Here is a 14166-nt window from a genome sequence, read left to right as displayed (position 1 = left end):
CTCTCTCTCTCTCTCTCTCTCTCTCTCTCTTTCTCTCGGTCGAGTTAAACATGATCCTGAGGTTCCAGTGATCACTGTTTCTGCTCCTCTTCCCTCCATGGATCTTCCCACTTCATCCAGGTCTGCCTCTGGATAGTGTTCTCTTCGACTGGAGGCCACTTTTTCCTTTCCACAGTTGCCACCGGCTTGCTCATCAGAGACAAACTTACACCTATAAAGAACATATTCACTTTTATTTAACAAACTATTTGTGTAAAGCTGCTCTGAGACAATGTTCATTGTTAAAAGCGCAATACAAATAAACATGAATTGAATTGAATAATGTGTTTACAGTAACTGTGTTTAATGTGTTTAATGTGTTTACAGTAACTGTGTTTTCTGTCTCTGTGTCTTATGTTGTCTTTTTTCTTTTGCACTAAATGTTGCACATTTGCACTGTATGTTGTAGTTTAGAATTTTGTGTAGTTTTTGGTTTCTTTTTTGTTAATTGATGTCTAAAGGAGCAACTTGGTCCTGGGGTAACGTTGTTTCATTTCACTGTGTACTGCACTGTATACGGTTGGAATAACAAAAAAGCCAACTCGACTTCACGACTTGTAATGTGGTACTCGGCTACAGCAATATCATCAATAAAATGAAGTACTTGGTCCTTGGCATATTTTAGGAATGTCTTAACCAGCACAAGAAATGGGTGGTTCAGGAGGAGCTCCCAGACATGCTGATATGAAGGTAATTGAAGAGAATCACAACTACTAATCCTCTCAAATGGGTCCAGTTCTGTGTGGAACTGGTGGCACCTAAAATTAGTACCAATACTTTTCCCTGACAAACTGCTGATCTCTTGGCTGGAAAAAGGGCGGAGTCAGCTGCAGGTTAGTTTTACTGAAAGCTGATGGTCGAAGTCGACTGATGGTGTGTCAATGGAAGGTAAAGCTGGAGAAAGGGAGTGGAAGCATCTGTGAGAAATCTGGCCTGATTGTGTGTTTCAGGGAGCAGCAGCAACCCACCCATGGAAGTGTTCCACTCACCTTATACACAACACTGAGAGTTTTTGGTCCTTTATCTTCCAGAGAGAAATTCAGATACGTTACTGAAAGCTCAGGAACACTGAGAGAGAGAGAGAGAGATTACAACACTGAGTAATTGTAACACTGATGGTGTGTGTGTGTGTGTGTGTGTGTGTGTGTGTAGTAATTACTTACGGGCTGATGGCTACATCTACACTGAACTGCACAGGCAGAGTTTTCATCACTGTGGTGGTGCTGATATTTCCATTATTATCACTGTAAATGCACAAGCAACAGCTCAACATGCTAACAAACTGACTATGTGTGTGTGTGTGTGTGTGTGTGTGTGTGTGTGTGTGTGTGTGTGTTTACCTGCTGGCCACAAGTGTCATCTGCATGCTCTCATTCCACTTGTAAAAGCGAGAGATGCGGAACACACCCTCAAACTCGGCCTACAGCACACATTAGAATGATTATAATACACAGTGTGTTTCTGTGGATCACACACACACACACACACACACACACACACACACACACACACACACAGACACACACACTTGCATTTGTCAGAGTTGTATATAACAGTAACCATAAGTGTGTAATGTAATGTGTACCATACACACTGTGTGTTGTGTTCTGCTGTGCTTGTGTGTGTAGTGTGTATTTGTAAGAACTCTGCACGTTCCTCACAGGAATTCCACCAAGGTGCTAAATATTCCTGTGCAGCACTTCTGCACAACATGGTTGTGGATATTGCAAGAGCACATGTTCATGATGCAAGGCAGTAAAATTCCACATGCCTGGCATCTAATGGTTGTTGCAGCATTGCCTGACTTTCTCCTGGAATCCAGAAGAGGAAAAAAGCAGGAAACGACAAGGTGAGCCAGTTTGGTCTATGTGCTGAACATTTAGATAGGACCAGGGAGCAACACCTGTTGTCCAGGGAAAATCCTATTTCCCACCTCAAAGTTTCTGACACTGCATTCATTCATCCTGAGTCTGAACAGATGCAACATTTCACCCTGCACCTTCATTATTCATTACACCACAAACCAATTTTTCACTACCTCTGAGTCCTCCTTGTCTGTCAACCACAAGTTACTACAGTAGTGGAGAACATGGGAGTGAACATGGACCCAGCTCCTTCTACACTACATCCACCACAAGCATCCACAGGCTTCTTCCCTTTAAGCTCCTTTTGGGAGAGGGCACCACACTCTATTAAAAACATCCAGAACATGCAGGAGACCAACGACTGGCTCTACTGTGTTCCTGAAGCCTTCCAATGATATTGATGAGGAATATGCCAATCATTCAAATTAGGAATTACTCCAGCCAGGATGGAATAATTTAGGAGCTTGCCAGCTCCAAGTCCAGGTTCAGGGTGTCGGTCTTGAAGTCCAATAGGAACTTCAGGCATTATACTGAACTCTGGAATCTGAAACAAGGCATGGAGTTTGACAGCTATATGTGTGGAAAACCTGGTGGAGTTACTCAAGAAAGCTTGGTTCAGTTCCTCTTTAGATCCCACCAAAGGATTCTAGCATATAGCTGTAGCCCTGCATGCCAAGCCAAAGATAACGATCACACAGTGGCCACTGGCACTATCAGGTTTCACAACCTACCCTTCACATCTGCTAATAAAAACCTCTGACACCTCTGACAGTTTTTTGTAAAATGATTTCATCTTCTCCACTTGGTTTTAGCATATATATGATTTTAAAGAGGTCTCAGTGTGCACATCACAAAAACACCATCTGGGCTGAATGAGGGCACGGTACCACTGAGATGATAAACAATACCCCGCTCCCAGCCCTTCTTACCCTCTTCTCAGGTCTCCCCAGCAAATGCCAACCAGACTCAGCGATTCATTTGTGTGTACAGTAGTGTGTACTATAGTGTGTAGAGTAGTATGTAGTGTGTACTATAGTGTATACAGTAGTGTACAGTAGTGTGTACTATAGTGTGTACTGTGGTGTGTACAGTGGAGTGTACTGTGGTGTGTACTGTGGTGTGTACAGTGGCATATACAGTGGTGTGTACAGTGGTGTGTACAGTGGTATTGTACTGTGGCGTGTACTGTGGCGTGTACTGTGGTGTGTACTGTGGCGTGTACAGTAGTGTACAGTAGTGTGTACAGTGGTATGTACAGTGGTGTACAGTAGTGTGTACAGTGGTGTGTACAGTGGCATGTACAGTGGTGTGTACAGTGGTGTGTACTGTGGTGTGTACAATAGTGTGTACTGTGGTGTGTACAGTGGAGTGTACAGTGGTGTGTACTGTGGTGTGTACAGTGGTGTGTACTGTACTGTTACTATGTGTGTACATAGTAAAATTAGCTAAATTAGCACTTTCCAAGTTTGTAGAATTCGAGTTATATTTATATTAAGTGTGTAATCTGGTGTACAGTGTAGATTTATTCATTACTAGAGACTCAAAGCACTTTTGTACGTCGCTCTGGATAAGGGTGTCTGCTAAATGCCACAAATGTAAATGTAAATGTGTACAGTAGTGTATATTGTGTAAAAATAGTGTGTGTGTTTATCTTACACGTGTGTTTGAGCGATAAACAGGTAAACTGATACTGCAGGTGGTTTTATTTAGCGCTCCTTCATCACGATCTCCACACCTGCTCAGAGTCCTTCTGTTTGCCTGGACCAATCACAGACTCACAATCAGAATCAGAATTTTAGACTAAAAGACAGAATCTGCATCTGAGTTGTAATCTAATCAGATTCAGAGTCACAGTCTGAACCAGAGTCAGAGACTGCGATGAGTCTGATGAACAGACTGATCAATAACGTGTGGGTGAAAGAGTGCTGCACCTTAATGGTCTTGAACACTGAGAGTGATAATCCAGGAGGGTAAAACAGCACCACGCTGGTGTTGAACGAGTCGTCTCCTTTATTCTGTAATGTTACATGGATTATAAAAGACGCCTGGTCCACCACCAGTAATGTGCTGTTCCTAAACACACACACACACACACACACACACACACACACACACACACACACACACATCATCATCATCATCCTGTAGGAATTCTAAATGTAGTATAAACACATTGGTGTGTGATGTGTGAACTTTTGAAGCTGCTGTTTGGTCACAGTCGTTTCTCACTGTTACACCTGACATACACTTACAGTGCATCATGAGTTTACACACTGCTGCACCCTCTGGGAATGAAACTACACAAACACAAGCACCTGATAACAACTACAACTGATTCTCTGTGTGTTTATCTTCAGGAACAAAAATTCAACCGGTACACAATTTATTATAAACACAGAAAATACATTTTGTAGAAATCTTACAGGAAACTAAAGTCCAACTGCAGGTCTGATACACAGCTCCTGTTTTTGCAGTTAATCTGAAAGGGAACCTAGAAAACACACACACACACACACACACACACACACACACACACACACACGTTCATAACAATGCAGTCATATACAGTATTTACTGCAGAAGCTTCACTTCCAAGTCCTTTTAACACCATGCAACTTCTTCTGCAGAGAGAAGACAAGAAGAATGCAGGGGACGAGTGGTTTTCTGAGCCCCTGACTAGCTGTTGGACAGAGTTCAGGTTGTGGTGTGGAGATCTGCATGTCTGAGCAGCTGCTGAGCAGCAGTGGTCACCACAGGGAAATATCACATACACTGTTAGTTCATTTCTTCTGTTTTCCTCTTTCACATATTTACACATTGGTCATATTTTCAATCCACTGCTGCTTTAATTCACCTTAAAGCTGCTCTGGAATCAGCAAACTTTACATTCCACTGCACTTCCAACTCTCACTGCTATCAGAACGTCTCGGGTTCGGTACACGCTAGAACAAATGTTGAAACCAATCAGACTCGAATTCAGCCAATCAGCTCCACTTTACCTCCACATGAGTGGTGTTACTGCTGTCGATGTTCAGGATGGAGCTGGAGTCTCCTGGCTGATGTTCAGACTGGTGGAAGTTGAGTCGGAATAAGACTGGAGATAAAGTGTCCTTCACACATCTCTGAAACACAAAGACAAAAAGAGAAGTTTGTTTTTTTCTCATCTTCATGGTGATGATTTTAATTTCAATCTAAATTTGGTTTTGGAGGCATTCTCTTTGATCTCTAGTGTAAACATGATTTGTAAAGTTTCCTCATCAGACTCATGATGACTTGCCAGTCTCTAAGAAAAGACAAGATAAGATAAGATATACCTTTATTCGTCCCACAGTGGAAATTTCTATGTTACAGCAGCAAAGAAAAAGAAATGTACAAATATATAAAAGAAATAGACCTCCAATAAGTAGTTACGCTTCCAAACATATCACACACAGTAACATTGCACACACATGGTTAATATTGTACGGCTTTAAATTGTTATTGTACATTTTTGGTGACTGGTTCACTGGGAGCAGCTCTGATTGTAAAGTCTAATAGCAGCAGGCAGAAAAGATCTTCTGTAACGCTCCTTCAGACACTCAGGATGTAACGGTCTGTTACTGAAGGAGCTGCTCACAGATCAAACGGTTTTATACAGGGTGTGAGAGATGTTCTCCAGCATTGATGCCAGTTTAGCTACCGTCCTCTGTTCTCTTCAGTGTCCAGGGGAATCCCCAGGACTGAGCTGAACTTCCTGATCAGCTTGTCCATTCTCTTCCTGTCTGCAGTAGAGATGCTGCTGCACCAGCAGACCACACCAAAGAAAATGGCTAAGGTCACCATAGAGTCAAAAAAGGTCATCAGTAGCTCTCCTTGTACTCCAAAAGACCTTAGTCTTCTCAGCAGAACGAGCGTGCTCTGACCTTTTTTGTAAATTGCCCCGGTTTTATTTGTTCAGTCCAGTTTGCTGTTCAAATGAACACCCAGGTATTTGTAAGAGTCCAATTTCAAAATGTCTTTCAGCTGAATGTTCACCGGTGATAAAGAAGTTATTTTGTGCCTATGGAATTTCACCACCAATTATTTTGTTTTCCCCACATTTATCAGGAGGCAACTCCGTTGGCACCAGTCCACAAAGCTCTGGATCAGTCCTCTGTACTCCCTGTCATCATCATCACTCCCTGGACCCACAGCCTTCCTTGTTTTGATCCTCCTGAGCTTCATTCTCACCTGGGCTTTTGTAAGGGGCAGTATGTAGTGGTTGGAGTGGGGGCTAGGGGGAATTGGTAGGGGAGAAAGGTTAGGGATTGCACAATTCCTCCCACATAGTTGTGTCAAAACAGTCTTTCAGAGCCTCACTGGTCTCATCAGACCATGTCCTCACTCTGCGGGAGGTAGCTGGTTGCCTGCATACAAGGGGTTTGTACACAGGTAGGAAATGATCCAGGTGGTGATCCGATCTTTCCAAGGGGGGGTTGCTGAAGTATTAGCCTCCTTGGAGCTGGCATAAAATAAGTCCAGTGTTTTATTGTCTCTGGTGTGGCATGAAACATACTGGGTGAATGTGGGCAGAGTGGAGGTAGGAGTGGCATGATTAAAACCCACAGAGATAATGAGAAGAACATTTGGACATTTTAACAGTCTGTTAACAGCAGAATGCAGGATGTCGCATGCTGATTCACCATCCACAGAGGGGTAAATATACGCAGCTATCGCGATAACATGCAAGAATTTCCTGGGCAGATAGTATGACCTCATGCTAGCGGCTAACAGCTCAATATCCTTACAGCAGATCTGCTCTTTAATAGTGATGTGACCAGGTTTACAACATCTATTATTCACAAACACTGCCAGTCCTCCTCCCTTTCTCTTACTGATCTCCATTGTTCTGTCCGCACGCAATGGTATAAATCCATCCAGAGCCATGGTAATATCTGGTGTTAGCTTGGTTAGCAATGACTGCATGAACAGCATGACGTTACACTCCCAGAATTCCTCTGATGCCAGGTAAGAGCCGCTAGCTTGTCCATCCTGTTGGGTAAAGATCTCACATTCCCCATACCAATGGATGGGAGAGTTGGTCTGTAACATCTCATTTTTATCTGACACAGAGCCCCAGCATGGTTCCCACATTGTCTCCTTCTTAGCTATATGCGTTAGCATTTTTTTACTGGAGTAGCATCGCTATGTTGTGGAAAGCTAACAGCTGATCACTTGCACAAACAATGGGACCATGGCTGTGAACAAAGTCCAAAAAAGTAGAAAAAGCAGAACAAACTTGGTGACGTTGTTGATGTCCATTGTGCAGTTCACATTCACACACACACATACACTCAAAAAGAAAAACACGAAGTGCCGGAACACACACACAAAAATAAATAAAAAGTGTACAAACTTAAACGGGAGCTGCTGCAACAGGCTGCCACTAGGGCAGTGCCAAGTTGCATTTTCTGGAACAAACAGGTTATGCATGAGAAGGTCAATGGAGGGCATGGCTTTGGAAAACCACCAAGTTAACCTCATAAGAGGTCGCTGCAAAGGAGGCTGCCAAATTGGAGTAAAGCTGGAGCTCCTTTTAGGAGGCTGCCACTTCAACCTCTGGAGAAAGTTCTGCAGGTAAGCTGTCTCATCAATATTGGAGCTACTTGTTGTTGGCTGCACCATCAGGTCTTGTCCACTGTGGTGAGGGACTGAGCTGGTAGTTAGCATGGCGGTCACAGCATTATTTCCTGTTGGATTTATGTTGTTGTTGATGCATTGCATAAAAATGTTAAGAGAATGGCAGATGAGTCCAAATTAGAGGACAGAATCAAAACCAAGAAACAGACATGGCTTTGGTAATCAGATATCTACAGAGACATGGCAAAACAAGAACTAGAAAACAGGACATCAAAACAGTACCAAGATTAGATACACACAAAGAACAACACAATAATTCACGAAGGGACACTGAAAACACACTATTTCAACACAGGAGTAAAACAGGAACAGCTGTGGACAAAAGGGACATTTGAGGAAAATAAGCAATGACAGGACAGGAGTGGAAAATGGCAAACTAAAATAAAGACATGTTTACTACATAAATGTATGAAAACATGCTAAATCGCTTTTTTTACAGCAAAAGTTTTATATACGATAATTTAGTACAGGAAGAAACATTGAGAAAACACATGACACACATTTATCTAGCTAGCTAACAGCAGTGCACATGAATATTCATTAATAATGATCCCTTCAGACAGTGGAGTGACCGAGTGACAGGAAGACAGTGTATTCCCTCAGGACAGTTTCTTCTCAGTTCTCAGTGTTGTAATGTGATGGAACATACTTGCATGTAGACTGTATTGTTGAAACAGGAAAACTCGGAGTTCAGCAGTACAGACTTCACCAGACTCCTGGAATCCTTATCTTCCATAATAAAAAATGCTCGACTCTCCTGTCTCACAGCGTCAGCTCTGAGCTCCACCGAGACGTTCAGACCACTCTTCACCGCCCCTGAGAGGAAGAGAAGATCGCTCCAGTCACAGGCATCATAGCAGTGATTTAGCTCTACTTCCTAAACCTGTTAAACTGCTGCCACTGCTGCTGCTGTGCCTGTGTTTGTTAGCTGTTCCCTGAGCAGACCTGGGATCTGGAATGGTAATATAAATTGTGTGTATGCAGGGATGTAAATGTGCAGTTGAAAAAAACAACTATTTTGTGATATTATGGTTTAATGACATCAAGAAATCGCTGTTTATTCACACTGTTTATCAGTGTTGTATTAAAGCTGGTATTTCTTTGTGCTGCTTTTTTTTACAACATGAAATAAAAAAGCTTTTCAGAAAGTTGTGTAAAGTTGATCATACCTTTGCTGTTGGTGTTTTCTTTCATACTGAAGCAGGTTTTCAGAGTAATGATGGGAATTACACTGTCTTGGTCTGTGCACTCGAAATGATTCAGGTTGATTTCAGATGGAGAGAAACTGAAGTTTGCTGAGACGGACACAACCGGCCGGGTTCTGAGGAAAACAATGACATCAGTCAGTCCAAATAATCCAGCAATATTTACAGGAGGAAAGTTTCTTGTGTTCAGATTCAGGTCACACAGTTGCTCTTTACTGCTCCTCACTCATGTAGCTATTCATCAAATTCAAGATCAGAATCACATGAACCCAAGAACCCCCAAATAATTCATACCTAAAGAGTAACACGGTCCCTTGTGCTCCAACAGCAATATCCGTCAGACCGTCCTGTCCCATGTCCATCACACCATCAATCGCCAAACCAAAATACTGAATCTCCTTAGAGATGGAACTTGCCACAATTCTCTACACACACACAAACACACATATATATACACACACACACACACACACACACACACACACACACACATATAGAAACAAAACACACAGCAGGTTTATAATATTATTAATATGACTGTATACAGTGTTTATCCTATTGGTTTGTGATTGAGGGGTTTTTTGGTGTAGATGTATGAATTCATACCAGGTAGTACTGAGCAGATCATTAAATATGTACTTGTCTTCTATTTGGGCTGATGTTTGAACTTATACATGGCTGTACTATGAGCAGATATTTCGGTAGTGAACCTGAGTGTACTGGGGCAAGAGTTTTGGAAAAGAACTTGGGTGTTTGGAGATGTGCCTGGCTGTAGTGGAGCAGATGTTTGGAGATTTACTGACTGTACTGGGAGCAGATGTTTAGAGATGTACCTGACTGTACTGGGAGCAGATGTTTGGAGATGTATCTGGCTGTACTGGGGGCAGATGTTTGGAGATGTACCTGGCTGTACTGGGGGCAGATGTTTGGAGATGTATCTGGCTGTACTGGGGGCAGATGTTTGGAGTTGTATCTGGCTGTACTTGGCAGATGTTTGGAGTTCTACCTGGTTGTACTTGGGGCAGATATTTGGAGATGTACCTGGCTGTACTGGGGGCAGATGTTTGGAGTTGTACCTGGGTGTACTGGGAGCAGATGTTTGGAGTTGTAAATAGTTGTACTGGGGCAGATGTTTGGAGTTGTATCTGGCTGTATTTGGCAGATGTTTGGAGTTCTACCTGGTTGTACAGGGGGCAGATATTTCCAGTTCTACCTGACTGTACTGGGAGCAGATGTTTGGAGATATGCCTGGCTGTACTGGGGGCAGATGTTTGGAGATGTACCTGACTGTACTGGGAGCAGATGTTTGGAGTTCTACCTGGCTGTAGTGGAGCAGATGTTTGGAGATGTACCTGACTGTACTGGGAGCAGATGTTTGGAGATGTACCTGACTGTACTGGGAGCAGATGTTTGGAGATGTATCTGGCTGTACTGGGGGCAGATGTTTGGAGATGTATCTGAGTGTACTGGGAGCAGATGTTTGGAGTTCTACCTGGCTGTAGTGGAGCAGATGTTTGGAGATGTACCTGACTGTACTGGGAGCGAATCCCCTGTTCATGTTTGCCGAGGTAAATGTAAACAGCTCCTCTTTGATCATCTTCCAGTGGAGCTCCAACAGCTAAATCCTGCAGCTGGTCTCCATTTATATCTGCTACAGCAGCAAGAGTCATCCCAAACCGACCCCGAGCTGATTCACACACCTCCAACACCTTCTCTAACATCAGCTACACACACACACACACACAATTGAATTATACTGCTATAGTACCACACAGCAGTGCTCTGTAGTGTGTGTGTGTGTGTGTGTGTGTGTGTGTACCTCCTGTGTGAGTCTGTAGATATATACCCATCCCTCTCTCTGAGGGTGAGGTTGGTAATAATGTGGAGCTCCAACCACGAGGAAGTCTGTGTTGTAGTCTGAGTCCAAATCCAACACACACACTGATCCTCCAAAATACGAGCCGATCTGCAGGGGGTTTACTGAATAAATGAGTACATTACACACACGTGTGTGTGTGTGTGTGTGTGTGTGTCTGTATGTGTGTGTGTGTGTTCTTGTTGCTACTGTGCACCTGTTGTGTATCTGCTGTTCATCTGTTGTGTATCTGTTGTGTGTCTGTTGTGTGTCTGCTGTGTATCTGTTGTGTACCTGTTGTGTATCTGTTGTGTACCTGTTGTGTACCTGTTGTGATTCTGTTGTGTATCTGTTGTGTATCAGTGCTAAAAATCTGATTCCCCCCACAGTGTGTTCTCTGTGTACTGGTTCGAGTCCTGACAGTGTGGAGGAAACACCAAACTCATTCACAACTGGGTTCTTCTTATTTAGGAGTCTTAAACATTCCAGAAAGTTCCTCAAGATACAGATATTTGGTGTAAAGTTGAATAATGGAGAGATGTTGAGGTTGTTTCTTACCTGTTCTCCGGAGATCCTGCTCATGGTTTCCCACTCACGAGTCTTTTTTCTAAAGAAAGTCACTTCACCCCTATGATTAGATCTCGGTGCTCCAGAGAACACAAGAGAAACATTGTCTCTCCGTCCAACTGCAACAGAGTAACCTAAACACACACACACACACACACACACACACACACACACACACACACACACACACACACACACACACAGCCTGAAATCCACTGTATTACAGAACCAGTACAGTGTTTGCTCAGCTCCTGAGGTTCTACCTGCACCAACCACACGTTCAGAAATTTCAGTTCAAACAATCAGAATCATGTCCCTGTGCAGCAAACAGCAGACTGTACCGTTGTAGGAGTCATTCTGTAGTTTACTGTCTTCAATTTCAGTCTGATTGTCCCCAGATCCTGTAACTTCATACAGTGTTCCACGCCAATCTTTAGTTCCGACCGCCCCCAGAATGAGAGTGTCCTAGAATACACAATAACACAACATGTTTATTTGTTTATATTTAGACCTTATTCCAGTTCATTAAAAAGTATTACATTATTATTTTTATCAATTGACAAATTCAAATGGAAAGTAAATGAACAGAACAAAAATCCAAATCAAATCATATTTGGTGTGACACTATTCGGCTTTCAGCTCTTACACTTGCACTTATATTTGTAGGATCCATATCAGGGGTATGATGAACCAATTTTACTAAGCAGGAGCTGCTGATCATTAATTTTAAATGTATGTTGAAACCTTGTCATGAATTAAAACAGAAACAGCTGTGTGTGTGTGAGGAACAGCCACACTCTGCTACAAAGGTGAGGTTGTAGAAGACTTAATGTAGCAGATGAAAGACACATCATGCTCACTTCCCTTCAAAATCAGATGTTCAGCAGTGCCATCAGCAAAGAACGTGAGGAAAACAGTGGGACCCAGGTAGACCCCAGGTAAACCATGTCCTGAAGATCTCCTGAGCCATCTTTGCTCTTCAGGACTGTTTTGAGTGCACTGACTGGGACATGTTTAGGGAGGCTGCAACCAACAGTGACTTCACAGACTTGGAGGAGTTCACATCATCAGTGATTAGCTACATCAGCAAGTGCATTGATGACATGACCATCTCCAAGAACATCACTACATGCTCCAACCTGAAGCCGTGGATGACCGTTAAGGTGCGTGCACTGCTAAAATTAGAGACTATACCTTCAGAGCAGGGAACAAGACGGCCTACAGAACAGCAAGAGCCAAACTGTCCCGTGCCATCAGAGAGGCGAAGCGGGCACATCCCAAGAGAATTCACAGTTACTTTCAAGACAGCGGAGACACCCAGAGCATGTGGCAGGGCATCCAGGTGATCAAGAACTACAAGACAACTTCACCCACTTATGACCGTGATGCCTCCCTCCCAGATGCACTGAATGACTTCTCTGAGGTCCAGTACAACATGGCGGCGAGGAAGACCATCCCTCCTCCCAGGGCCCAGGTGCTCTGTCTATCCACAGATGAAGTGAGGAAAACTATGAAGTGTCAACCCACGGAAGTCTGCTGGACCAGACAACATTCCTGCCAGAGTGCTCAGAACAGAACAGCTCGCAGATGTTTTTACTGACATCTTCAACATCTCCTTGAGCAGTAAGTTGTTTCTACGTGCCTTGAGATGATGACCATCGTTCCCGTGCTGAAGAAGTCTACAGTCACCTGCCTCAATGACTATCGTCCCGTGCATTTAGACCCATCATAATGAAGTGCTTTGAGAGGCTCATCAAGAGGCACATTAAGAACCAGGTTCCACTCTCACTGGACCCCATGCAGTTTGCATATCGTCTAAATCATTCCACAGACGATGCCATCTCCAGAACCCTACATCTGGCCCTCACCCACCTGGACAATATGGACACTTGCATACGAATGCTGTTTATAGAGTTTAGTTCAACATTCAACACAATCATCCCTCAGCTCCTGATTGAGAAGCTGAGCGTACTGGGCACTTGAACACTTGAGAACCTGAACAACTGGATCTTGGACTTCCGACTGGCTTGGATGACACGACCGTGGTGGGTCTCATTAGCAAGAACGATGAGTCAGCATACACAGAGGAGGTGAAACAGTTATGTTGTAGTTGTAGGAACTGCACCGTCTCAGATCACAAGATCACACACACCCTTCACACACCCTCTTCAAACACACCCTCACACACACACACACACACACACACACACACACACACACACCCTCTTCACTCTCCTACCATCAGAAAAGAGGTTCCGAATCATTCGGGCCTCACATCCAGACTGTGTAACAGTTTTTTTTTCCCTCAAGCCATCAGACTCCTCAAACCACAGAACTGAAACTCACACACACACTCACTCAATTGTGTGATACTGAACTATTACAACTCTGAACTCAAACACGCACAATACTAATCCATGTCCACATCCATGTCTTAAGAACCACCCATATTATATTATTATTTTATTATAACTATATAACTGTTTAATATATAACTGAGACCCTTATATCTATTGGTGTACAATGCAGTCACCTTTCGCCGTTTTTAAACCCGGACCCATGCTGGCCGAGCGAGATCCTGAGGGTGAACAAATGATGCGACCCGTACTGGCGTCCGTGAGGGAAACGAGCCGGTGTTAGGAACAGGCTGAGGGCATGTGCATCCCTTACCCAGTATCCTGTTAGCCAACACCCAGTCACTGGAGAACAAGCTCAACGACCTCAGGGCAAGGGTCAAGTTCCAGAGAGACATACCTTTTCTGCTTTACCGAGACATGGCTGAACCCAGCGGTACCGGACCATGCCATCCAGCCGAGTTTTTCTCGCTTTACCGCATGGACAGAACACTCGAGTCGGGGAAGTCAAGAGGAGGTGGAATGTGTCTGAGGGTGAACAACCACTGGTGCAACAGCGCGAGCATCGTTCCTCTTTCACGCTCCTGCACACCAAATCTGGAACTACTGACCATCACTTGTCA

At 43.6% G+C, this 14166-nt stretch overlaps 1 protein-coding gene across 5 annotated transcripts in view; it reads right to left on the bottom strand.

The window, feature by feature from the left end:
* Positions 1-14166, bottom strand: part of zmp:0000001082 (integrin alpha-D) — a 73665-nt gene that overhangs the window by 24749 nt on the left and 34750 nt on the right. For 3 of the 5 annotated variants that reach the window (XM_046837320.1, XM_046837319.1, XM_046837321.1), the window contains exons 11-24: positions 11531-11654; positions 11181-11323; positions 10587-10733; positions 10294-10491; positions 9062-9192; positions 8732-8883; positions 8212-8378; positions 4904-5026; positions 4328-4395; positions 3836-3977; positions 3561-3662; positions 1380-1459; positions 1203-1283; positions 1029-1107 (exon numbers count right to left, since the gene is read on the bottom strand). In XM_046837320.1, coding sequence (XP_046693276.1) covers positions 1029-1107; positions 1203-1283; positions 1380-1459; positions 3561-3662; positions 3836-3977; positions 4328-4395; positions 4904-5026; positions 8212-8378; positions 8732-8883; positions 9062-9192; positions 10294-10491; positions 10587-10733; positions 11181-11323; positions 11531-11654 — 1737 coding nt within the window. Of the gene's footprint in view, positions 1-170; positions 212-423; positions 934-1028; positions 1108-1202; positions 1284-1379; positions 1460-3560; positions 3663-3835; positions 3978-4327; positions 4396-4903; positions 5027-8211; positions 8379-8731; positions 8884-9061; positions 9193-10293; positions 10492-10586; positions 10734-11180; positions 11324-11530; positions 11655-14166 lie in introns of those variants that run through there. The other 2 variants (XM_046837323.1, XM_046837322.1) reach the window with 2 other exon arrangements.

This window comes from Silurus meridionalis, chromosome 24, assembly GCF_014805685.1.
Source record: "Silurus meridionalis isolate SWU-2019-XX chromosome 24, ASM1480568v1, whole genome shotgun sequence".
NCBI lineage: Eukaryota > Metazoa > Chordata > Actinopteri > Siluriformes > Siluridae > Silurus > Silurus meridionalis.
Note: the sequence above shows the minus strand (reverse complement) of the source record. Positions and strands in the feature narration are given on the sequence as shown.